We start from the raw sequence: 27,877 nt of genomic DNA, 5'->3' as shown, positions 1-27,877 counted from the left end.
AAGTTACCTGTTGACCTGGAAATGGGAGTCCTGACACCTGAGGACACTTCACCAGAAACAGACTGGGACACAGAGAGGCAGCAGCAGTACCGGAGAGTACAAGAGAGCGTGGAGCGAAGTCTCTGTCAGGCTAGGGAAAGACAAGAGAAGACTTACAACCAGTATGCTCCCGCTGTTCCCCTGGTACCCGGAGAGCAGGTCTTGAAGAGGAAAAGACGGCTCCACAAGTTGGATGACCAGTGGGAGAAGGACCCGTACACCGTACTGCCCTCAAGCCACGAGAACCCGAAGGTCTGTACCATCAGTAAAGACGGAGGGGAAACCACAGCCATTGTGTCCCGGGACCACCTGAAGAAGTGTCCCGAACAACTGAGGAACCCTGAAGAGGAACAAGAAGACCATCGACCCGTGGGAGAAAGGGAAGATATGGTTAGTACCGTGCTCGGGGACTTCCCTCAGTCTTGGACTCAAGTCAATGGTGCAGTTGTGGTACCCGTACTCACCTTCCTCCAACCATCATCCCAAGAACCTACGGAGCAACGGGTAGAGCTGGAAGAACAGCCGGTCCAGGAGGCAGAAGACTCCACACAAGCAGAACAGGAGAATCAACCCTCTGCTTATAGTGAGCCTGCCGTACCCCTAGTGAGACAAAGAGCCGGTAGACAGCTGCCCAGTTTACCCTTGACAGTTCCTACACCCTGTAGTTCAGGGCCAGACAGTCAGCTCCGTAGGTCCACTAGGGCCACTAGAGGCCAGTTACCCGCACGCTGGAGAATTTGAAGTGTAAAAATAGTTTTATTTATGTTTATCTGTGTATTGTTGCTTGTGTATAATTTTGTGTTTCCAGTTGTTTTTAGGAAACCTTGGTGGATTTACCGGGAATCCTTGTATATAGTTGGAGCGTAACCCAGGATGGACTAGAGACTGTTAAGGACTCGGGGTAGGACAGACCCCTACCTGGTTACGTCTCCCTGTGTTGGTGAAATGGACACCTTTGCTTTTCTTCAAAGACTGCATCCGGTTGCGGACACGCCGTAACCATCTTATGTGTTTTTCTTATAGTATTGTTATACTTTGTTATGTTTTTCTAAATGTGTTTAGTCCCGGAGTACTAAATTTCACTAGGGGGGAATGTGGCACCCCAGGGGTCTGGTTTTCCACAGTAATGTAATGTTATGTCTGAGAGCAGGTGGGAGGTCCTTTGGTCAGGGATCCTGTGCATGCCACACCTCCTGCCCAGTCTTGGGAGGGGAAGAACTTCCCCTGTATAAACCCGGGGCTGAGGCAGGGTGAGTCAGACAAGGAGAGTGGAGACAAGAAGCAGCATAGGAAACAGCAGAGTTACAAGGAGTCAGGGGCTGGCAGCTGCAGAGTTCGCCCTGACTAAGAAGATTCTTTACCGGACCCGGAGTCCGAGGCTGTGGGGACTAACTCCTACCCAGCAGCAGAATCCGTCAGGCAGGGGATTTCAGGTCCTCTGGCCCAGAAGCCCGAAGGCACGGTCACACGCGTGGGACCAGCACCGCCATCGTGGAGCGGAAGCCATTAGAAGGCCCCGAGTCACCGGCCATACGGGTGAGCACCACACGGTACACTCAGGGACGTGGGCTACTTACATCAGCTTCTAGCAAGGTAGCCAGAAGAGTACAGTCAGTTTGGGAGGCCTACAACTACGCCTGGCCAGGGGAGATCCCATCTGCTCAAAGACTGACCAGGCCCCGTTTGCTAGCAAGTACTCCGGGAGGGTCTGTCGTTGTTACCAGTAAAGACCCTGAACTACACCGTACCGTCTCTGAGTGGTTCCTGCTACCCCCATCATCCACGTCGGCTGCCCTGAGGCCATACCCCTCCCGTTGGGGGTTATACTATCACGCTGCACAATCCTACCACCGGCCTCAGCGGTCTGCCCTGCAGCAGCAGCTCCCTGGCTGCACTCAACGGGTGGCGTAGTCTTCAACTATTTACTACTAATAGACTGCCGTCTAGTTTGACTCCCTGGGCACGGACCGGGTCACCGCCACGAGACTACAACCCTCCACTGATCCGGCTCCGGGTAGGCTCCCGCGTGCGCAACGCAGCGCGACACATTCCCAGGGGCGCGTCATGTGCGCTGCTGATAGGCTGACAGATTGCACCTCCCCACTGCAAATGCGGGAAAGAGAAAAAAAAATGGAGATCTTCATTGTTCCTGCAGAGATCCATCCCCTGCCCCTCCCCCCACCCCGCTGTACACTCAAACTGCGTATTAACATTAATTTTCATCATTACTGAGAAAAAATCCAGTTATGATTTTGGTGCACGAACAGTTATCGAACATAACCTTGAACAGCCGAATTTTTATCAAATTGTTCGTGTTCGTCGAACGGCTCGAACACCGCCCAAAACAGCTCGAATTTGAGACTGGCGAACAGTTCGAGTAGAACAACGCTCATCTCTACTCATCACCCCAAGAACACCATCCCCACAGTGAAACATGATGGTGGCAGCATCATGCTGTGGGGATGTTTTTCGGCAGCAAGGACAGAGAAAATGGTCAGAGTCGAGGAGAAGATGGATGGTGCGAAATACAGAGATATTTTGGAGGAAAACCTGCTTCAGTGTGTCAGGGATTTGAGACTGGGACAGAGATTCACCTTCCAACAAGACAATGGCCTAAAGCATACTGCTAAAGCAACACTCGAGTGGTTTAAGGGGAAATGTGTCAATGTTTTGGAGTGACCTAGTCGAAATCCAGACTTTCATCCAATTGAGAATCTGGGGTGAGACTTGAAGATGACTGTTAACCAGAATAAACCATCTAACTTAAATGAGCTGGAGCAGTTTTGCCTTGAGGAAGGAGCAAAAATCCCATTGGCAAGATGTGGAAAGCTCATAGAGACTTATCCAAAGTGACTTACAGCTGTAATGGCCACAAAAGGAGTCTCTAAAAAGCACTGACTTGAGGGGGTGCACACTGAAGTTTTCAGTTATTTTGTAGATTTTGTGGTTTGCTTCACCATGAAAAGAAAACCAAATGTTCACAGTTGCAGTCATGTTCTTTACATGAACAGATGCAAACCCCACAAAAAACTGTGAAATTCCAGGCTATGAGGCAGTAAAACATGAAAAATTCCAAGAGGGGGTGAATACTTTAGCAAGTCATTGTATGTTACCCACCCCCTGGAGCAAACTGAGTGTTTTTAACTCCCACGCAAGGGTGTGTCAATCAGCAGCAGGAGGGAGGTCACCACTGGGTCCTAAAGGAAGGAAGAAGGCGTCTGTAATGCCAAGCGCAGTGACCTTCTACAGCCAGATCCAAAGCGACTGTCTATTACACCTGACACACCCGTGACACCGTGATGCAACACCCAAATAATTTATTTTAAGGGTGTTTATGATGCCCTTAGGAAACTTTTTTAGAGGCCTACCTCTAACATTCTGTATGTTACACAGTATGTTCATGTATGCCCTCCAGGGGTAAATGTTTTTCAGCCCATGAACTTGGTGCATGGGCATTACCAGTATAGGAGATCCACTCCTTAACAATTTTAACAATGTTTTTAATGAGGACCTCCTCTATGTCTCTTCAAAGGGGTATTGGAGTGCGTCCAATTTTTTGGCGGCCCTTGCAGTCACTACATGGGCATTACCAGTATAGGAGACCCATTCCTTAACAATGGTAACAATTTTTTAATGAGGACCTCCTCTACGTCTCTTCAAAGGGGTATTAGTGTGTCCAATTTTTTAGCAGCCCTTGCAGTCACTGCATGGACATTACCACTGTAGGAGACCCACTCCTTTATAATGGGAACATTATTTTTTAAATGAGGCCCTCCTCTATGTCTGTTCAAAGGTATATTGGGTTTTAGACAGGCCTTGCAGTTACAGCATACGCAATAACAGTATAGGGAACCTACTCCTTAATAATGGGAACAACAAAGCATAGCCAGCTGATGGCCCTCTAACAATAGTGAGAGCGGACTGCTGGCCCTTTAACAATAGTAAGAGCCGCCTGATGGTCCTATAAAAATAGGCTTTGTAACATTCAGAGTTCCTCCTTCATAAATGAAACAGGATGTGTCTGATCATGTCTCACATACCACATGGGCAGATAAGGTTGTAAAATGTTAAAATGACATTTACCAGTGAATGTATTTTTCACCGTTGAAAGCAATGCAAAAGTGAAAAAACGCTATGTGTAAACATAGGCCAAGGTGTGGAGGAGCATTTTTGGGAGGACTATTTATTTTGCCTTATATACAAGTCATTACCCTGGAAAGGATGTTGCTTAACATTTTTTTCCAGGAGAATCCATTTTGATTTAGTTTTCATATGTTTTATTGTGAGTCCATAAAAGTGGCGTAATACCTCTGACAACATTGTTCACAGCAGTGACTTGGGAGTCAGAGATGCTTCCAGGAGTCTTCCCCATGCTGTTCCCATGTCATTTGAGCACTGTTCCCATCGATTTGGGCAATTTTTAGGCCCTCTGCAGACCGCCGGGGGTGCTGCCAGAAAAATGCTCGAGTTTCCTATAGACTTACATTGGGCTCGTTGCTCGGGTCGAGCACCTGAGCATTATGATTTGCTCGACTCGAGCAATGAGCACCCGAGCATTTTAGTGCTCGCTCATCACTAGTGCTATCCCATTAAAAGATGTTTATATTAAAGTAAACATGACACCTGATACATGTTGCTCAATCCATAGACAGCTTGTGACCTCATAGCGTTTCAGAGTAAAACATATCTGGCTGATGTTGTCAATGCCTGATACATGCTGCCTACAGATTGGGCAACATATGAGAAGAGAAATGGCCAAATATACAATACTGGACAGACCATAGTACCAAGACCTAGTGTCAGGCACCAAGTCCGTATTGCTGACTCAGATGAATACATACACAAGGAGGACACTTGAGTAATATGGCAACAAATAAGTGTAATTTTATTAAGGTACAAAATTCCAAGTCATAAAAAACTTTTAAAAGTTACAATAGCAGGGGGATAAGGTGCAAAGTGCCAGAGGCTGGGGGGTACCGAGGGGAAGCGGGCAATATAGGGCTGTAGATGTATATATACAAACAGTATAAACACAGGTGAGTCAAAATTAATATATGGATACCAAAAGAGTTTGTGAATTGTGACGCCAAGGAAAAGGTGGCCCCCTATATCCTAGCAGTCATCCTGCACTGAGCGGGTAACATCATGTAAAAGTCACAGTCAATATAATTTGGCATACAGGGAGATTTCAACCTTAACCGTTGCCTATATACACATTCCCCCACATCAAAAGAAGAAGAGGGGGGTGTGTTGAGGCGTCTCTTCAGAAAGAACGTCAAAACTCGCGTCGGGGCGCGTCCTCACCCATCGCACGTGTTGGGACCTTTCTGCTGCGGTCGTGGGCACCTTTACTTTGCTTTCCTTGGTGAGCCATTAGACTTGGGCGCTATATGGATCAGTGACCTTACCAACACACCCCCCTCTTCTTCTTTTGATGTGGGGGAATGTGTATATAGGCAATGGTTAAGGTTGAAATCTCCCTGTATGCCAAATTATATTGACTGTGACTTTTACATGATGTTACCCGCTCAGTGCGGGATGGCTGCTAGGATATAGGGGGCCACCTTTTCCTTGGCGTCACAAACTCTTTTGGTATCCATATATTAATTTTGACTCACCTGTGTTTATACTGTTTGTATATATACATCTACAGCCCTATATTGCCCGCTTCCCCTCGGTACTCCCCAGCCTCTGGCACTTTGCACCTTATCCCCCTGTTATTGTAACTTTTAAAAGTTTTTTATGACTTGGAATTTTGTACCTTAATAAAATTACACTTATTTGTCCAGATTGGTCAACATGTATCGTATGTAAGGTTCATTTTAAGTAGGCACGATTTCTTCAAATAATTACTAAGGAGGTGCTATCACTTTAAACGATGGTTATACTATAAGGCCACTAAGTTAAATGATGATTATACTAGGTGATCACTATCCCTTTAAGTGATGTTTATACTAGGTTGATGCTATCCCTTTACTAAGGGGGCATTATCCCTTTAAATGAGGCTTATACTAAGTAGGTGCTATCCCTTTAAATGATGGCTATAGTAAGGGGGCGCTATCCCTTTAAATTACTTGAACTTTTTTACTTTGCGCCAAATTAATGAATCGAGTGTGCCATTATGTTGAATTTGGCACAAAAAATGCCAACTAATATCCCAGAACATAAAAGGAAAGTGAAAAACCGCAAATGATGAATTGGGGCCGAGTAGATTTAAAGAAGGGTTTTAAAGAGCAGAAAGTGTCTGTGAAGGCGCCGGATACTGGAGCTGCACTCTTGTTGGGAAACTTGTAACATCCTCTCAATACATATCTGGTGGTAGTATGTAATCTTGTAAATTAATAGAATAATAGGAGTTATTGCACTACAATGTGCTGGATATACTCATAGAATATGTAAATTGTGAAAAAATCTACAATACCAAGCAGCAATCAGATCCAGGCTGCCTGAGTGATGATGCAACAATGAGGTGATCAACCATGACATCACAGAAGCCTTGTGACATCATCAAGTTCTAAGCCTATTAAACCTCTGGCTGATACTACCTCAGCCTTCTTATCTGTGAATACAGAGAAAGAAACAGACGGAGAGAGAAAGAGAGAGAGAGATAGAGAGAGAGTAGAAGCTTTCGCTTGGCTAATCATCTTCCATCATGGAGATCCGGGGTTTGGCATTATTGCCCATCTTGTGGATCTTATGGACGCTATTGGGCCTCTGTGTCCTAGCTGCCCTGACTATAATCTCAGGGCACAATAAATATCCTTACATCAGGTAAGAGGGTACTGGGAAATAGTTCTGTAGTATCATTTTATATTATTTTTGTATTAAGTCATGGAATGTTCTAATTATATTATTATTATTTCCTGGAATGTTCTTATTGCATTATAATTAGTACATTATTAACCCCTTCAGCCATATGAGGGATTGTTCATAGCCGGATGAATCGTATTTGTGAATGACGCCATTAACTTTACTATATAATGTAAAAGAATACAGAAAAAATATTCAAGTGTACTGATACTGCGGGGAAAAAAGAGTTTTTGTAGTTTTTTGTTTTGTTTTTACAGCATTCATTGTGTGGTAAAAATGACCTTGTCCAATTTCTTTATTATTTTAGTGTTGCAAACATTTTCCCCGTTTGTGTCGCTAATTGTTGAGATCCATGACTTTAGAAATTTCCCACTGATTATGCTGTATGGGGCCTTAAATTGATATTTTTGATCTATTTCTGGTGTTTCAATTTTTTTTCTCTTTGTGGTATTTACCGATCAGTTTCATTAATTTCATATTTTGAAAGATTTGACTTTTACGGACGCACAATACAAAATATGTTTATTTTCTTAATAACTTTTTTTAATAAGGGAAAATGGAAATAATTTGAATTTTTATGTTTTTTTTTACATTTTTATATTTTTTAAAACTTCAGTCTCCTCCAGGAGACTTGATCATCTGATGTTTTTACTGCATTCAGTCTGATAACTTTCCTCTCATGTACCCTTGGCTTCAATTTGTGTCTGGTCAAAACATATAATTTAGGACAATTATACATGACAATTACTCCACTTGTGTTCTAATTATTCTTAATATTTTCCTTATCTTTTGCAGTGACACGGGAAAACAATACCCAGAATCTGTGATCTACACAGTCATTTTCATGGTTAATTCCATTCTTGGTAAGTAAATGCTGCATCCTGTAGGAATAAATTATCATGAAAAGCTCCACAATTCTGTGCTCAGAGGTGACATTAAAGGGGGTCTCTGGGACTAGAAGATTGATAGCCCATTAATATCAGATAGGTGGGCTTCTGGGTCTGATACTCCGCTGTTTACCTGATTTAAGGGGTCCCAGTAAAGTATATTAGACTGTAATACCAGGCACAACCCCCATCAAAACTAAGGACTTTAAGGACATATAAATATGTGACTCTTCAGATTCTGTGTTGTACTATGCCTGATGAAGAAACCTGAGTAGTCTGGAAAGCTTGCAATCTGTTACCATCTTTTCAGTTAGCCATTAAAAGGCATCAACCACTGCGGACTCTCAAATCTAAATATTTTTAAACCTCTAACAATCATTGGTGCATTCTTAAGATCAGGTTTTCTACAGCAGTGATATAGAAATATCTGGTTGATAACTTGCTTTGTGTATTTCAGGAGCTGGCATCGCTTACATCCAGTATAGGTTCATGATTATTCAGTCTGAGCCATCGGAGAAGCGGTATATCATCTGCCAGAAAATCCTTCTCATCGTTGGATGGATCGTGTGCATTGGGACCGCGGTTAATGCTGTATATTCGGTTAGTTATTAGGTTTTATATAAAGTCTCCAGTAATACTCAGGACCTCAGGTTCAGTATAACACATACTATGGTGACTACCTGGAGTCCAGTATATTACAGTGGGATGGACCTTGCTCTTATGTATTCTCAGATCTCCAAGATGACCTTATTAATGACACTCATATTTCTTTTCGCAGGTGAAAACCAACCCTACAGCCCACAGGATCGGTGCAGGAATGGCTTTTTTTCTTCTTGCCATGTACAACTTATGTCAATCTGTGTACCTGTACAAGAGATCCTTCAGCAGCCGGTGCATCTGCCACTTTAGACTGGCAGCAGCTTTGATGACAATTCTGTCATTGCTTATATGTATCCTTTTCTAAATAATTCAGTGTGTTTAGGTGTGTAAGGTGTGCTCCATTGTGACCATTATTCCATTGGTCAGTCATGATTATAGGAAACACTATAACAACAACATTCTGGTACTTTTCTTAACACGTCCTTCCAGTTGCTGTAAATCTGTGCGCCGTCTTCTTCCAGCTATGCAATGGCCTCTGTATGGCGGTAAGTTTATTTCACGTTTCACCATTTTGCATAATTCACTAGTGTCCTGTGTAAAAGTAAATGATAAACTCTCGGTGTACAAGTCATCCTTCCATCTCATTCCATGCCAGACAGATGCATTGGTGAGTATAGTCCGGTAATAACGTTCTCTATCTTCTGCAGATCTTCTATATGACCGGCATGATAGCTGAGTGGACAGGATTAGTCGGCCTGGTAATGCACCAACTTACGAATTATAGCGATTTCCAGGTGAGTAAATGACGTGTGAAGGTCTTATAAGCACCAAAACTGTTTCAGTTAAAGATTTGTTACATTGAAAAATTCAATTGCTTATATAAAATAGATGATGACAGAGATGCCACAGTTCAATGATTTCTAATAATAAATGTATTTTCTTCTTTTCCTTAGAGTTTGTCTTTAAAGATCTCCCGAGAAGGTGTCACCATCTGTCTAAGGGAAAAGAACCAGGCCTTCAAAATGCCCGTATAAAGTCCAAAGGGTAAGAACTATGGCTGGAACGACACAAAGACAACTCAAACCATCTGTGCTGGATCATAACATCTTCCTGCAAGTCGGATAAAGGGAAATGAAGACCTGACCCCTAAGACCTGCAGCAGGACAAGGAGTGGGTGATTCCACAGAAGCTGGCCATTTACATGTAGGTCACTGTGGTTATCTGCACGGATCAAAATTACCATCAATTTTGTAATGTGATGGGAAATTACAAAGTCAATTGTTGAATACCACTCATGGTACCAGAATGGCCCTGCAGATGCACTTCTTCTGGAAGATGGACAGAACTAAAAATGAGAAGAAGTTAGGAGCAAAGCAGGTACCGAAGAGTAAAGAAATGAGTGATCCATCATGGAAGAGATGGACATCAATAACAACAATGTCCCGGGACACAAAGCAGCAGAACTCATCAGCCATTGTGATTGCTGGAGTACTGAAGAACATTTAGAATATCTAGAGTCGTCCTACTGGGACAATTAAAATGGCCTTGATGCCATAATGCCCCTGCATAGTGCAACATCAACATGCTCTATAGATGGTGCTAAATCATCTCTATGGCTATGAATGTGGCTTATATTACCAAAGGCAGGATGCGCAGGCTAACTCTTCAGAATGAATTCATTTTGAATTCTTTTTAAATAAATATATATATTTTTTTTAGTTTCAAAAGTGTTTTATTAATTTTAACTTTAACAAACATAGTTGCCAATGAGCAAAACATAATCCCCGCGCAGGGGGTCAAGATATATTCTTGTACATAAAATATGAATATTTTTTGTGAGGTTCATTACAAAACAGAAGATTAACACATTCTAAGGGGAGGGATCGAAAAAAAGAAAGGGAGACAAGAATAGAGGATAAATATAGCATTACCAATCAATTATTCCTTAATCAAAATAAATTGGTAAGTATATAGGAAAGATCAATCGCTAAAGTTAGCATTGTCATGGAGATATAATTATAGCCTGACTTACGTTCTGATCATGTTGTGAGTCCATCCATGGAGTCCATGTATTCAAAAAAGTTTCTAGAGAGTCCGTTTTGGTAGCATCAATTCTTTCATATAGCATTATTTTATTTATTCTATCTTTAACCATATTTATTGACAAAGCTGTAGATTTCCATTGTGATGCTATATGAATTCTGGCTGTCATGGTAATAAAATGTATTAGACGAAATGTTTTATTGGAAATTCCACTGGCTTGTCTCCGAGTAACATGACAGTAGGGCTACATTTAATGGACTTTCCCGTGACCCTCGAGACTAGAGCCTTAACCTGCATCCACCAGATATGTTTCATGTCTCCCAATATATTGCACCCTCTAAAGTATTTGTCTGATACTTTAGGGTATATTTTATTAGGTTTAGCTGGTACGAAATAAGCTCTGTGTAAGACTTTGAGAGAAGTTTCTGACAAGAATGTCTGATTACTTCCTTTATATAATGGATCACAATAGTGCTGCCATTGTTCTAGTGACATTGTAAGCATGAGATCGTCCTCTCACTGTCCCATGAATTTAGCCGTACAACTTCCTGGTGGAGAATTGAAAGTGAGTAAAGAGAAGAAATTACTCCTCTTCTGAACGGATCACTTAGGTTCGCTCAAAGGTTGAGGATCACTTTATAGTTAAGTGCACACGTAGCGTTTTTGATGCGTATTCACGGCAGTTTTTCCGAGCAGAAATGCAGTGAAAACGCTTGGTAATCGGTCTGCCAGCTATTGCAATGGTAATCCTGATGTGCTTTGCACATGATGCCACGGCTCTGAGGGAGACTTTTTCCAGCACGGAGCACCGGTTCCATCGACCTTATTGTGTTTTATTAGAGATTTGCTTGCTGTGTTTTATTAATGTTCTACTTGCTCGTCAGTATGTGCAGGAGCCTTAAGCCATTGTTCTAACAGCCACTAGTCACATGATAGGAATGGTAGACCCAGGGGAGCCGTCACCATAGGGGGTCTCACATGCAGTCACCAGTGATGGGCTTCTGAAATATTTTTCACTTTTTGAGCTAAAATCAAATGTTTATGAGAGAGGGTGTGAACACTTCTGCCCATTCAGGAGGCTGATCCCAGGGAGGGAGGGATAAACCACATGTTTAGTCATAGAGTTGGGGGTTTGACATTGAAGGGATAGGATCTAGACTGAGGACCTGGAACCGATGGATGGATGGCCTATGGAGTGTTGGAGATCAGTTATGGACTGGGGTGGATAAACGTGCTACAGTTGTGGGATTTGTCATTTGAATTTAAACTTTCTTAAAAGGACTGTTGTTACTAGATACCTGTGCTTCTATCGTTTTATCTGTCGTCTGGAGGATCGTGGAATATGAATACAGACTATACTGGCTGGAGATACGAAATCTGTGGGCCAACCAAAAGTTGGAAGACAGTGAATATTGCCTGGTACAAAGGCAGTGGAACTACCGCCCTGTTGACGGAATCTTGTGGACTGAGACAAGATGGGGCCATTTACCTGGAGTTGTTGTAAGGAATAAAATATTGTTGCATCGTTAACTTGCCTAGTTGATTATTACAACCCACAACCTCAGATCTTCACAAATTTGTTACATTTTCAATGATAAATCTTGGTGTTGGCATAATCAATGTTCTCAACTAGGATATTACATCATCAGGCATGAATACATTGTGTAATACTTACGTTATAGCTTGGCCATACATTTGTTAGGTGTGAAAGAGGTGATTAATCGGATCCCATGATTTTCTCGGATTCTTCTTATAATCCCCAACCTGTTAATTTCAAAAAGCTAAATCCATGCACACTGCTTTTTCATCTTCCGCGACTGTCCTCTTGGCCCAGTATGTCTTGCATAAGTTATACCCTTTGTGTATGGGATTCTGGTGTTCCCCTTACTAGCTCTGGTCTGACCCCGTATGATGTTAGATGCACTTACATTAGTATATGTATCATCAATCAATGGTTTCTTTGTTTCGGGGACATAATCAGCCAGTTCTTTATGGACTAATGCCATCATTATCATCTTTAATAGTAAATGGTGGAGGTGACTTAGTCCTTATAGGCTGTAAACAAGGGATGTCAATCTCAAACACACAGAGGGCCAAAGTGAAAAACTTGGCCAAAGACGCGGGTCAACCAGTATACAGAATAATGGCCCCGCATAGTCCTCCATACAGAATAATGGCCCCCGCATAATCCTCCATACAGAATAATGGCCCCCACAGTCCTCCATACAGAATCATAGCCCCCACATAGTCCTCCATACAGTATAATGGCCCCACATAATCCTCCATACAGTATAATGGCCCCACATAATCCTCCATACAGTATAATAGCCCCCTCATAGTCCTCCATACAGAATAATGGCCCCCTCATAGTCCTCCATACAGTATAATGGGCCCACATAGTCCTCCATACAGTATAATGAGCCCCACATAGTTCTCTATACAGAATCATGGCCCCCAAATAGTCCTCGATACAGAATCATGGCCCCCTCATAGTCCTCTATACAGAATAATGAGCCTACATAGTCCTCCATACAGTATAATGGACCCCACATAGTCCTCCACACAGAATAATGTCCCCACATAGTCCTCCATACAGTATAATGGGCCCACATAGTCCTCCATACAGAATAATGGCCCCACATAGTCCTCCATACAGAATAATGGCCCCACATAGTCCTCCATACAGTATAATGGGCTCCACATAGTCCTCCATATAGTATAATGGCCTCACATAGTCCTCCATAAAATATAATGGACCCCACATAGTCCTCCACACAGAATAATGTCCCCACATAGTCCTCCATACAGTATAATGGGCCCACATAGTCCTCCATACAGAATAATGGTCCCACATAGTCCTCCATACAGAATAATGGTCCCACATAGTCCTCCATACAGAATAATGGCCCCACATAGTCCTCCATACAGTATAATGGGCTCCACATAGTCCTCCATACAGAATAATGGCCCCACATAGTCCTCCATACAGTATAATGGGCTCCACATAGTCCTCCATACAGAATAATGGGCCCCACATAGTCCTCCATACAATATAATGGGCCCCACATAGTCCTCCACACAGAATAATGTCCCCACATAGTCCTCCATACAGTATAATGGTCCCACATAGTCCTCCATACAGAATAATGGCCCCACATAGTCCTCCATACAGAATAATGGTCCCACATAGTCCTCCATACAGAATAATGATCCCCACATAGTCCTCCATACAGTATAATGGGCTCCACATAGTCGTCCATACAGAATAATGGCCCCACATAGTCCTCTATACAGAATAATGGCCCCACATAGTCCTCCATACAGAATAATGGCCACAAATAGGGGTGGTGCTTTTGGTTTCGCTGCCAAATAAAACTCCCCTGCTGCCCAGATTGTGACGAGTCTGCTGTAAACCATCTGCCCCAGCTGCTTCAGCTGCTGCAGCATGTGTATGCCAGAGTACACTTTAGGCCACCCAGGCCAGCATCTGTTCATCACAATCCATCATATTCAGGAATGTAGTTCTATTAATGATACCATATGATGGTAAAGTAGTAGGTAGAGGAGGAATAATTACTGGTTCAGATACACTTCTTCTAACCAGGCACAATGCATTGTTCTCTCTTACTCATTTCTACAAGGAGAGATACTGTTTAGCAATTTTACATCTGGTATGCTTTTCCCAGTTAGATGTGGTAGAATAGATCTCCTTCTATTCCATATATTGAGATTTACCATAGGTATTAATCATATATATCATCTGACTCCCTTCAGAATATTGTACACATTTAGTTTCCTATTATGAGGAATCTTTTGACTCCTTACAAGTACTAGGTAAATTCACCGATCTGTATATTATCTATGGAAGCAAAACAAATTTGGGTCTTGTCAGACCAACCTATGGGTTTTACAATATTCTGCTTCTATCTTATTTATACCTATGGTCACTATTACTTAATACAGAAAGTACAATACACAGACTTAATTAAATACTTATATCAAGATTTCACACTCTGTATTTAACTTTACCTTAAATCTTATTTCAACAAGTTCTAATTTTTTACTCCTAACACGTATATCAATACGGTCTATACTTATCAACAAAGAACATTTAGTACAGTGATACTGTGTACAACAAAGACAAAGTATAGTTACCAGAAATGAACATAAGTAAAACAAAGTTTCCACTAGCTATCTTAGCTTCTATGTGAATTTGTATCTAGCCACCCTTCATCTCTCCCTTTGTAAGAGATACTGTCCCTTTGCCAGTGGGTGATAAATGGGGTAAAAAACTTCAATAAGTATACATAGATTCACTTCAGACTGAGAAAAAATTGCTCCAGTTAAATAATTGAAGATTAAAGCTATAACATCAAGGCAAAGTAAATGACATAGTACTTACTACTGTATGCAACAAAATATAACATATATATTCTTATGTAAATTAGGTGCCAAACTTTACAATCCTCGGGAGAATGGACAATAAGTAAAACATAAAATAGGTACCTCAGACAGGATCAGGCAGTTACTGGCAGACAAAGTGGATGATGTGTGAGAGCAGGTAACAAGCTCATCTGTGGGCCCAATGGTGATCCACTTTACCTGTCAGTGCACGTTTGGTAGGTTCCCGTCTGGGTGTGGCCACAAGCTGATTTAGATTCTCATCTGTTTCTCTCAATAGAACAAATGTGTGACTATTGGCATTGGAAATGTGAATGTAGCATCGGCGTCTCTGCCCCCTGCCAGACAGAGACGCCGTCCCCCTTACAGCCACGGTCCTGCTCCGGCGTCTTCCGGCCTCCCTGCAGCTGCTGCTGGTGCACACAGCTTCCCTGGCTCTGTGCTTAGGGTGCGCGCGCTCCCTCCCTCTTGAGGAGGCCGCGTGCGCCATCCTAAAATGTCCCCGGCCAATCACCGGAGGGCTTTCCCTACAAGAGCCACCTCCTCCAATATGGAGGTGCCCGTGCAAGGTTGTTGCTTTGTGATTCTTACTTTGCTTCAGCCCCCAGGTCCTCTGCAAATCAGGCCTGTTCACCAGCCTGATCTTCTGCACAGTCTGCTAGCCTGTCTTCTCTTCAGCCCGACAGTCTGTCTACAGTCCAGTCCGCCAGTCTGTCTATGGGCTCTGCCCGCCTGCTTACCTGGAAGCACCAGCCAGCTATCAGTTGTGCCGCCAGCTTGCCTACCCAAAACACTCGCCTGACTATCTATCTGCCTAATCAGCCTGCTTGTCTACCCGGACCACCCGTCAGTCTGCCAGCCAAAGCTCATCCGCTGTACCGGTCAGTTCCTGCCTTCTCACCTGTGGGAGTCACCTGCTCTCATACAAGGTCAGTCCCAGAGTGGCACCTGTTCCCTCTGCTCTGTTCCTCCCTGGTTCACGGAGTTGACTGAGCCGCCGTGCGACCTTGGTCGGACCGAGTTGATACTTAGTCACGCCCCTCTGGCCCCTCCTTGCACCGCAGCACAGAGGTTCCACCACCCGGATACGTAACAGTAAATGCACATTGAACACTGTCACGATTCAAGAAATCTCTCTCAATTTCTCATATGCTTAGAAATTTGCTTTAACTTTAGAGGGGGTGTCCGGGACTTTAACATTAATGGCTTATCCTTAGAATAGGTCATTTATTACCTGGCACCCACGCCGATCAGCTGTTCTCAACATTGGCAGCGGCCGGTACTGCTCAGCTCTGTCAGTGGAATAATGGCCTCAGTCAGGTACTGCACATCCGCCCCAATTAATTCCAATGGGGACAGTTAAAGGGTTTATCCAAGACTATTTTTTCTTTAACTATGGGCCTAAAAATTAACAGGCAGGTAGGAGCTACCTAGCTGCCTCTTGTGCCCGGTGCTTATCTCTGCCAGAACAGAGCAGTCACACACCGCTCCTACCGGTTATTCAGCAGCTTCCCCTGATGTCACGTTGACAGAGCAGCGGCTTCTTTTTCACTCTGTTCTGTTGACAGAACGTGACTGCCCACATAATGCTGATTGACATCCGGCTCCCCTCTGCCTAATTGCAGGGAGCCAGCTATCGATCAGTATGACGTCACCAGTCACGCCCTGTCAACAGTGCGGAAGAGGGAAAAATGCTCTTTTGAAGTTGAGGAACTGAATTTCCACCAGGAGCAGTCAGTGATCGCTCTGTGCCAATGCCGGGTAGAACAGGCGAGTAGTGAGCAACTATCTGCCTGTTGTTTTTTTGTTTTTTTTACTGTGGGTTTAAAAACTAAGTCCTGAATAAACACTTTAAAGGGGTTGTCCACTACTTTATATGATCCCCCAATGTATTCCCCCAGGGCCCAAAAGTATTTCTCTAAATACCTTGTGGTGCCTTTTCTGCCTGTGAGCGGCGCTATCACTGGCCGCTCACAGGCATCACGTGACCCCCGGCTGCAGCCGGCGCTGACATCCGCTGACGTCACGACAAGTCCAGACTGCAGCCGAAGGTCCCTCTTCCGCTTTCCACTGGTGGCTGCTGGGTTGTGGGCGGGGTTACCCAGCACGTCACAGCCGGCATCCACCGCGCGCTCTGCCTCTCCCCATTCATTGGGAAAGCGAGCGGTGGATACTGGGTGTGACATGCTGGGTAATCCCGTCAACAGCCCAGCGTCCACCGCGGGGAACGCGTCACTGATGTCACGCCTCACTTGACGTGACATCAGTGACGGGTCACGTGATCCCTCTGAGCGGCCAGCGATAGCGCCACTCACAGGCAGAAAAGGTATTTACAAAAACACTTCTGTGCCCCGGGGGGATACATTGGGGGTTCATATAAAGTAGTGGACAACTTCTTTAATAGGCAGAGGTGCCGCACCACAACAATCAGACAATGACGACCTGTATTCTAAGGGTAAGTCTCTAATGTTAAAGTCCCGGACAACCTTTTCAACGTATCTAACCTTTTCTTAAAGGGGAACCGTCATTTTATTTTTCCATAAAAAAGGGAAGGAGGAGGGACGAGCTAGAAATAGCTGAAATCAAAATCAGACATGCCACTGAAAATTTTGCTGAAATGGCAGTTGGATATTAAGCTTTATTTAAGAAGCACTCCTCCTCCTCCTCCCTTCAAAGTTTTTATCCTCTTAATATATTACAGTCATCATATTTTATAGCACTGTGTACTTATAATTGCTCATTTTGCCTTTCTACCCAGTTAATTCTTCTCCTTTCCGTTAGGTCTATGGCATCATGTGATTAAAATCTGGCTAGCTGAATCATTCTAAGGTCTATGTAGAAACAGGAGGTCAATTTTCCCTGAATAAGTCATGAGTCACTGCAAAAGGCCCTGGACAAAGAAGGGATCAGCTGGGTCAGGAGCTGAAGAGGGGAAGGAGTCCTGCAGGGACAAGAGACTTCCTGCTATTGTCATAGAGCAGAGAAAAGAGTAGAATTAACTGGGTAAAAAGGCAAAATGAGCAATTGTAAGTGCACAGTGCTATATAATATGATGATTGTAATATATTAAGAGGATAGAAACTTTGAAGGGAGGAGGAGTGCTTCTTTAACTAAAGTTTAGTTATTACTCTTTATATAAAAAAATATTTTTAGGATAATACACCTCATTATTATTTTCTTACTGACCAATCATGTAGTTCTTTCGGATAATATTTATTTTCCTTTGGCACCTTGCATTTGTTTTTCATTCCTATTTTCTTCCTCTTCCTTTTCTTCTTTTTTACTTACCTCTTTTCCTTTTTTCTCCTTGTCCTTTCCATTTTTCTTAGTCAGTGATCATAAATACAGTGTTAGCCGTCCACCTCTTTCCTGTGGTTGGCGCGCATGCGCAGGTTGTCCCAAAGCTAAGTTCCGTATACCGTGGTCTATTAGTGCTGTTCACGCCTCGCTTCCGCTTGTCATCTGGAGGCCAGCACGTCATTCAGCACTTGACCGCTAGTATTGGGACTCATTCATCAGCAGCAGCCTCCACCCACTCATGCGCCATTGGATCCACATGCTTGCGTGACTCTACTCTTTTCCCCTCCCATCACCGTCTGATTGGCCCTTAGTTACATAAAAACACACACGCCCCCCACTTTGGCACACCTCCAGAAGAAGCTAATGCGAAACGTGCGCGTCGGGGCAGGAAGCAGGAGCGATCACATTGGTATGGGATATAGATATATTTTTTGATGACTTTATTGTAAACTGTCTATTTGGTGTTGATATTTTGATATTCCACTTTTCATTGGAGGACTCGCTTTGGCAATTGGCATATCAGTCAGAGGGGAACTTTGTATATTTTGGAAGTATTATTCTATGTGCTCAAGGCACGAGAGCACTATTGTTTCCGTCACCTGATATGCTGCTGTCGGTGATTTGTCCCGTCATGTGGAACATATAGGTCAACTACGGGTGCTTCTTTGTTTTTCATTGGATTGATTGAATCATTTTTTGGAATGTTATCAATTATATTCACAAAGAGCGCTGCTGAGCAGATATTTGTCATCATGAAATTTTGATTAAGGACAATTTTAGCCCTATTTGCATTATTTTTTCATCTAATATCCTCCCAAGCATTAAAAAGCTCCTATTGTGTCTTCCCTTGATTGGTACCTTTTCCTTTTATCTTTTATTTTTAATTTTTATTTTTATATATGTCTCAAATAAAATATTCATTTTAATATTCCCTTTGTTACTCCTTTTTTTTACTTGCTGATCACCACACACCTTCGTAAAAATTTGTATATATATGTCATAAGAGGCCAAGAGTGTGATCTATATTTCACATAGGAGGTAGAGAGTGTGATCTATTATGTCATATAGGCCCCATATTACGTATACCAAACTCTTGGTCTCCTATGTGACATACAGACTCTTGGCCTCCTATATGGCATAGAGCTCTTTCACACATCCAGATATTTCCTGTACTGGAAAAAACAGTACCGGAGATATCCGTGTCTGTGTGGCATACGTGTGCTGCATCAGGATCACACATACCATACCGGCGCCTGGGAATCAGCAGTACAGTTTGCGCTGTTCCCAGGCACCAGGTGCTGAAGGAATCGCTCATCAGTGTCTCCTGCCGGCGCTGCAATCAGTGTTAGCAAGGGACAATGAAGAGACAATGTTGAGAGTAGTATTCACCCTCAAATGTCTCCAAAACCTGTAAAAATAATACTAAAATAAAAAAAAACATTATACTCACCTGGCTTGAAGTGACCACACACGCTGAGGAGTGGAGGAGAATGACTTGCTGCAGCGAGCGGGCCCCCGACCTGTGCTGAGCACAGTGAGCGATGTCCTGTCACTCAGTGAGCTCAGCATAGGGGCCAGCTCGCTGCAGGGAGTCATTCTCCTCAGCGTGTGTGGTTGCCTCAAGCCAGGTGAGTATGTTTTTTTTATTATATTTACAGGTTTTGGCGACATCGGGAGGTGAACCTGTAGCACCCTGAGGATTCGGCTGCTACAGGGGTATTGCACCTCAACCCAGAGGTGTGATATTCCACTCCCGGGTAAGGATGGAGTGTGGAACTGAGCTCAGTTAGCTGCATGCACTACACACATCCCATTTCCGAGGAACAGACCGACGGTACTCCCACCAGTTTATGTGCAGGTACGACAGTGTCTGTTCCTGGCTGGAGTGGGAGGGGGGTGGAACATCCCAGTAGTGTAGGGGCAGATAGGGGGAGCAGCCTGGGTAAAGCTAGGAGCTCATTGGGTGCTGGTCACCTGAGCTCACACATAGAGGGAGTATATAAGGTGGGAACCATCTTAGATCAGGGTCAGTCTGTCAGAGTTGAGTCAGAGAAGCAGAGCAGCTCAGCCAGCTCCAAGGCCAAGAGAGAGAGAGAGGAGAAAGAAGGACCCAGAGGGGGAGAAGAGGGAACTCCAAGAACCCAAAATTAGATCAGAGGGTGAAGAGTTGGCACAAGGGTACCGGATCCCAAGCTGGTAGAGGGCCCTAATCCTTAGCCAGAGACCGGAGGTCGTGGGCAGGATCTGCCACGGCCACCCACTAAATCCACCCGGAAGGCAAACCAAGAATAGGGTCAGGGAACCCAGAGACAAGGGTTTACCAACAAGAGGCCCGAGGGAGCCGGACTTAGGTGGATCCCTGGTGGGGAAGGCCGGAGAGGAGGACAAGTCAGAAAGGGAGCTCAGGACCACACTCCGGAGTTGCCTGGGAGTTGACCGAGTCCAGGACCTGGTGGACGCAGCACGGCTTGGGTGGTCACTGCTGTACACAGTGACCCGAGCAACACCAGTAAGTAAAACCCTGGAACTGCATTTTATGCCTCTGAGTCTCCTTGCTGCACCTTCACAACCACCATCCTCCACGGCTGACCCCCTGAGGCTATACCCCTCCCGTTGGGGGTTATACTACCGCAGCTGCACACACACCACCAGCCTCAGCGGACCATCTTGCAGCGGCGGCCTTTTGACCGCAAATCAACGGGTGGCGTAGTCGACACTAATAACATCTATAAGGACTGCCGCACACTGAGTTTGACACCCTGGGCACGGACCGGGTCACAGCCACTCGGAGACTACAACCCCCATCTGATCCGGCTCCGGGTATCCCTAACAACATGGCCCAGGGGGCGCGTCAAACCCACTACTCTCAACATTGTCCCTTGCTATCACTGATGGCAGCGCTGGCAGGGGACAATGATGAGTGATTCCTTAAGCACCTGGGAACAGCATGAACTGTACCGCTGATTCCCAGGAGCCGGTATGTGTCACACGGACGACACACGCATGTCATCTGTGTGTCATCAGTGTGCACGTGTGTGGGACGTTTTTTGGCCTGTGCAGTGTATAAAAAAACTGACATGTCAGCATGTTTTGCCCATGGACATATGGCCCATTGAAGCACTAACATGTGCACAGACCCATTCATTTTAATGTGTCTATGTGTGTATGTGTTTCCGGTGTGGAAACGGTCACCACATGAACTAGAAACACAGATGTGTTAAAGACCCTTTATAGACTATATATGTCTTATAAGAGGCCAAGAGTGTGATCTATATTTCATATAGGAGGTAGAGAGTGCGATATATAGATCATATAGGCGGTGACTCCATAAATGACTTATACTGCACTCTCTGCCTCCTATAGTCTATACTTTACTTTATATAAGAGCCCGAGGGTGTTGTACATCATGTAGGCCCACACTTTAGGCCTCATATAAAATGTATACCGCACTCTTGGCCTCTTATATGACATATAGACTGTATATGTCATAAAGAGGCTAAGAGTATGATCCACATTTCATATAGGAGGTCTAGAGTGCAATGCATAATGTATAAAATAAATTATATTATTGTTGGCCAATGCTGGGAACACTCACCCATAAAATCTTTATTGAATATCTGGCACAGCGCACTTGACTTGAAATTGAAGCAGTGAGAGCTGTAGGCCTGCAGCCTTGTTTCCAATTCCAGGCCTGGTTGGAGAGTGCTGCAGGTCACCGTCCACATATCCAGCCCCGGAGCAGGTATAAAAAAGCCGAGTCAGAGCAGGAGAGAAGAGGGCGGTGCGCCGGTGCCGCCACCCGGTCCGGAGGGGAGCCAGAGTTACTACATGGGAGCACGCCAGGGCAGGCAAGAAGCTGGGATGGGACCGTATAAGAAGCCTGGGAGCAGGGAGAGCAGAGCAAGACGTGGGCTTCGGTGGCGCCGGTGTATCAGAGGCCGGCCCTGAAGCAGAAAGAGAGCACTGCAGAGCGCGGCGTATCAGAGGCCAGAAGAGAGCGGCGTCAGTGTCACCTGACACCACACCACAGTCCGCCAGCCAGCGGGAAAGCAGAGCGCGGTGCGTGTCACCGCCCAGAAAGAACTTCCATCCTCTCAGTGTCACGGACTCACGAGGTAAGTATGCGGCCTGCACGTCACTGCAAGCCTGCTGTCACCAATGAATGTCCCATGCGCGCAACGCTACATTTGCTTCAGCCGCACTTTTAAAGGGCCAGCACTTTTCAAGGGCCCCCGCCACCAATTTTCTCACTCGCATATCGGGGCCCACCGGGAAATTTCACGATTTCCCGCCAGGCCAGTCCGACCCTGCATGTCTAGCAATCAGGGAGGAAGATGTTCTCCTTGCTTCCTTCTTTCACATTCTACACGATTGTTACATATATAGACAGTTTTTTGTTATCCATTCTCAAGATATTATTCATTATATTGCTCATCACTGGCCGTTCTGTCACCTCTTTCCCCAACTTAATTAACCATCCCCCATCCCCCAAACTGACCTACAAACTGAGTTGTGGTTGGCGATAAAACCTGAATTATTATAGATAGTCGGATCCTGTAATTCTCTGGTTCCTGCAAATGGAAAAATGTTTAATTTAATTAAAAAAAATGCCCCTAGTGCCATATGTGGAGCCAGGGAAGGGTTTTTTCTCTTAATATAGATTTACTTCTCTAGGTCAATACGAGTGCATAGATACCAAACATGTACTGAATATAAAAATACCAGAAATATGGACAATACCAGGGACCATAATCCCAAAAGGTATATGGAGAACTCCCAATGCAGTTAGGAAACAAAAAGACGAAAAATGGAGTATGTTGACCCCAAAATATATATGAAATAGTAAAAAAAGCCTATTTAATTAAAAATGTAATTTTATTGAAAAAGTCAAAAGAATTAATAGGCAACATTACAATACGTAATCAGACCAAAAATTAGTAGTAGGTCACATGGTGAGGACACAAAAAATGTGATAACGTGAAAGACACCTAAATGTCATAGGTAATGGGGTAGCAAAAGAAGATTTAGTAAAATTGATGGCTTAAAGTTAGTCATCCATAAATAAAAATTCATTCAAAATATCTGACTGTAGTAATATGGTATAGCCACTAGATGGCACCCAAGTACAATTGTGTACAAAAACCCATTTAAATAGGGGCCAGTAGCACAGTAAGGGCAGGGACACACTGCCGTATTTCACATCCGAGGATGGCATGGTAAACCTGGTACTGGCCGGCACCGCTCCTGACCTAAGCTTGACAGCTACATAGAAATCCATCATGCTGTCATACTCAGGTCAGTCCATTCAGTGCGATGCGATCATCATCGCACGAGTTATACGGCCCGTGTGTCCCTGCCCTGAGGAAGGAAATCAAATGACACGGGCCATTTTCCGAGACCTATAACGTTTTCATTTTTCAGGATATGGGGCTGGGTGAGGGCTTATTTTTTGAGCCCTGAGCTTCATTAAAATATTGCCATGACTAATTACAATATTGTTTTTAGAAAAGAAAAAAAACCTGAGTACAAAATGGCATAAAAAGTTAAAGTTTTATTTAGTTAATCTGTAACTAACTTCCATTAATATATCCATAATATAAATATAATGCATGACAAGAAAGTGCAATGTGCTGGAAGAAAAACGCAGTCCACCTGCAAGGGCATATCATACCCCAGCTACAAAGAGTCCATATACATAGTGCGGTATCTTTCCAGAGATATACTGGCTAGAATAAGGCTATATATTCCAAGTGGAGCGCAGAAAAATGTATAACCCAAACCCAGGTTCACCAGATGCTTATCACAATTGTATATGGGGTCCAGGGGGACGCGGAGGACAGGTGGCAAAGGTGTCTCCTCTATCTATTAACTTTTTGTGCCATTTTGTACTCATGGTCTTTTCTGTTCTAGATGCTATATGAGTAGTCTATTCTGTCTGACCCTGGATTTACCGGGGTCTCCGCCATTGTTTCTTTAAGATATGTTGGTCGTTGTTTGTACATAGAATCACAATGTTGTGTTGCGTTTTGAGCTTTTTTTCCCGTTATGCCGTTTACCTATCAGATTATTTTGTTATATTTTGTTAGATAGGACATTTCTGAACGTAGTGATACCAAATTTGTGTATTTTTTCTTTGTGTTATTTTTAATGGGGTAAAGCGGGGGTGATTTGAACTTTTGTTTTATATTCTTTTAAACTTTTTTTTTTTTTTACTTTATTTAATATTTCCCTTAGGAATCGTGAAGCTGCGATCGTCCGATCGGCTGCGCTATACATAGAAGGGCTGTATATACTGCTGTGTATAGCAGAAATCTACCACGGGCCGGCATTCACAGGAGGATGATGACAGGCACGGGGGTGATGTGGTCTCTAAAAAAGACAGGCACGTCAAATATGATGTGGTCTCTCAAAAGAAAATGGTTTTGTTAATTTTTTTTTTTTGGGGGGGAGGGGAATTGCTGATTAACTCTTAATTTTTTTTCTTTGTTGGGAAGTTAGAAGAGTTATGTTTCAAAAATGATGCTGATGTAAAGTGGACATGTGGGAAATAAGATACCTACTATTAATTTCATCCCTTCTCCTAGTCTATTTGTAAACCACAACAGAATAAAAACATAGCTACACATCAAAGGATTATATCATTGTGGTCACATTATATGTAAATCTTGATCACGTGTATATAAAACCCAAACTTTTGCTGTACACAAGTTTTAGCCAATCATGGAAAAAAGCTTCAAAGTAAGAGGCTTTCAAAAATAGAAATGTTAATAGTTTATTTTTATCAATTAACAAAATGTAAAGTGAATAAACTTAAAATGAAATGATTATTTGGTGTCACCGCCCTTTACCTTCAAAACAATATCAATTCTTCTAAATACACTTGCGCAAAATCAGAAGCTTTGAAGGATTATAGTTAATTGTATAACTAACCAATTATACCAAACAGGTGACAATGATACTTTCTATGTATAGGGTGAAAGAAAATCATTAACTGAAACAGAGATAGCTGTATAAGAGTCTTAATACTGGGTGAGGAACAGCTAACAAAGGTGAGGTTGTGGAAAACAGTTTCATGTCACGCAGGTCATACACCATAGTAAGATTGAACACCGCAACAAGACATAAGGTAATTATACTGCATCAGCAACCCTTAAAGAGGTTGTCCACTATTTTTACATCCTAAGAATAGGTCATCAATGTCAGATCCGACACAGGTCCAACACCTGGCTCCCCCACCGATCAGCTGTTAGTGGTGGGCGGCGATGGCCGCCAGCCGGAAGTACTCACTTGCAGAGCTGCTCCATCTACTTGTCATGACTGGTGCTTGTACTGCACATCTGCCTCCTATTGATTTGAATAGGAGGAGGATATGCAGAACCCTGCAGCAGCCACTACAAGTAGATGGTGAAGCTTGGCAAGTGAGTACATCCGGCCGGCGGCCATCGCTGCCACCGATAACAACTGATCAGCAGGGTTGCCGGGTGTTGGACCTTGGCCGATCAGACATTGATGACCTATCCTAAGGGTAGGCCATCAATGTTAATGTAGTGGACAACCTATTTAATGCAAACTAAGTGATGGCACCCTTCTCCCCTCGCCTTGCTTTGTACTTAAGATCTCTCCCAGGCAAAGATTTCAAAAGAGTCAGGTTTAAGAATGTGCGGATCAAGCTCTTTTGAAGAAGCACCAAGAATTTGGTCACCATAGGCGCAGTGGTCAGCCTAGAAAACTTAGTGTAGCAGGTGAAAAACACATTATGATTGCTTATATCCCGTAAAAATCTGAAGATGTCCAGCAGTGCCATCAGAGAAGAACAGACAGTGGGACCCGGCTTTTTGCCGGCACCAGTCGTCACGTAGATCATGTTTTATGCAATCTTCCAGTAGGAGAATATATACAAGTTTGTGCATTTTATACAAATTCTGACATTTGTGAATCGGAATGTGCTGGGATTGATTCCTGGCCGGGAGCACATGGATATTCTGAAAAAAATCCTTGCTCCAGCAAAACAGGTGCATGATTCCAAAAATAAGACACAGTACTTGTGACCGTTATAGGGATTGGAGTCTTAAGAATTATAAAGGAAATAAAACAGTGGTTTTTTCTGACATAATACAGTTGTAACTACTATCAGGTAGTGGATGTAATTAGGAAACATTTCTTGATTTTACATACAGATCCTGTCCTTACACAAATATAGAAAATGGCTGTAAATTTGTATCCAAAAGAGGTTTAACAATCAGCAATAATGTGTCTCCAAGCAACAGGTTCCTTTTTTTTTTAATTGGGTAAGAAAATACAATTGTAATAAAACAATTTTGAGGCTTAAGTACACAAAACAGTACTGCTCATATGTGAATGCCATATGGATGCCATATAGATTCATCTGAAAATTGTGCTAGTAAGTTCATTGTCTACCTGATAAACAGTGAAGCCATAACATGTACTGTATGTTGGTCCATCAAGGTCATTGTGTAAATGGATAGAGGAGCAGATTTACAATGTCCAAAATCCCACAAGAAGTGTGGCAGGAGCATGAAGACACATTATGCCACCCCACAACTTACATCAATCCTTGGAGTAGGACCAATGTGACATTGTTTCTTGAAGGCCTCTTTACCAACACGGTCCAGATGGAGACTGGAGGCTGGAGTGAAGCAACAGAGGCTGGAATTGTGGTCTATTCTCTATCGGTGAGTCCCGCTTTTATCCTGGACGCAATGATAGCTGCAGACTATGCGCTTCATACAGCTGTCAAAATCCACTCCACACCTGACAATGTCAAGTCAAAAGGATGCAAAAAAACATGTAGGAACCTTGGAAAAACGCTTAAAACTATCTTCAAATCACTTCAAAAACTGAGTTAGATCTGAAAATATTATCCAAAAAAATACATGGAATATTGATTTCTCTAAAAAAAAAAAAAAAAAACATACTGGATTTTTCTGCCGCACACAAAGTCTCTGTGAACATACCCATAACGCACACTAAGTGATGGCACCTCCACCCCTCGCCTTGCACTTCAGCAATGAAAATTATATCAAAAGTAGGCTATGAAAAAGTAGGGGCCTGATCCTGGTATAGAGTGAGGAGTAATTGCCCATGCAATGTGACTGCCTTTACAATGTTATGAAAACTTAGATGACTGTATGTCCTTAAAGGAGATGTCTGGGAATATGGTATTGCTCATCTATGAATAGGTCCTCCATATCAGAAGGATGGGGGTCCACTTTCCAGCACCCCCAGTAATCAGCTGTTATCAGCTACTAGGAATTTATATTCAGAACCTCAAAGCACGTTCTACACATTGAATGTAGTTGATATGTTCAACTCCTTTCTATGTCTACATCTGGCTTCGGCCTGACCTTGTAAGAGCTGATCGGTGGGGGTGCCTTAAGTTGGACCACCCACCCTTCTATGATCATTAATATCATGTGCCCAGACAACTCATTTTAGTGTATTTCTCCCTGTTAAAGCCTTATATTTATATCAGCACTTACTTGGCTTCCTCCATGTTCTGTATCAACGTAACGAGGCATGGGGAAACGAGAGTAAAGGATCTCCTGTCCATCATCAACAGGGGCCTGAAGCAAATGTCGGAAATTCTCATACTCAGGCATATCTTGATAGCCTGCTTTCCTCCACTGTGCAATAGTCTAGATAAAACCAGGACAAGGAGAAGAAGTTAACTAAAAATATTAACAATATGAATTAAACACAAAACTGATAGATGCAAAAATATTCTATTAGTTCATATGACAAGAGTCAAACTTACCTCACCATGATAACCAAGGATC

The 27,877-nt window shown here is 43.3% G+C and overlaps 1 protein-coding gene across 1 annotated transcript; it reads left to right on the top strand.

Moving 5' to 3' along the window:
* Positions 1 to 2,772: 2,772 nt before the first annotated feature.
* On the top strand, positions 2,773 to 9,370 carry LOC141155383 (DNA damage-regulated autophagy modulator protein 1-like). Its single transcript, XM_073642254.1, has 7 exons — positions 2,773 to 2,888; positions 7,645 to 7,712; positions 8,194 to 8,336; positions 8,515 to 8,686; positions 8,826 to 8,881; positions 9,044 to 9,130; positions 9,290 to 9,370. Exons 1-7 carry the CDS (start codon positions 2,773 to 2,775, stop codon positions 9,368 to 9,370), a joined length of 723 nt encoding a protein of 240 aa, XP_073498355.1.
* The last annotated feature ends 18,507 nt before the right edge of the window (positions 9,371 to 27,877 follow it).

Source organism: Phyllobates terribilis, unplaced genomic scaffold (assembly GCF_046119375.1).
Source record: "Phyllobates terribilis strain yellow unplaced genomic scaffold, ASM4611937v1 Scaffold_7__3_contigs__length_470593459, whole genome shotgun sequence".
NCBI classification, from domain to species: Eukaryota; Metazoa; Chordata; class Amphibia; order Anura; family Dendrobatidae; genus Phyllobates; species Phyllobates terribilis.
The sequence above is the reverse complement of the archived record's forward strand: the minus strand, read 5'-3'. Positions and strand labels throughout refer to the sequence as shown.

Bases quoted from the DNA above. Each gene is read 5' to 3' on its own strand.
- LOC141155383 (XM_073642254.1), top strand. From the start codon at position 2,773: ATGACTGTTAACCAGAATAAACCATCTAACTTAAATGAGCTGGAGCAG. The intron at 2,889-7,644 runs GTGACTTACAGC...TATCTTTTGCAG, and splicing joins CTCATAGAGACTTATCCAAA to TGACACGGGAAAACAATACC. The intron at 9,131-9,289 runs GTGAGTAAATGA...TCTTTTCCTTAG, and splicing joins CGAATTATAGCGATTTCCAG to AGTTTGTCTTTAAAGATCTC.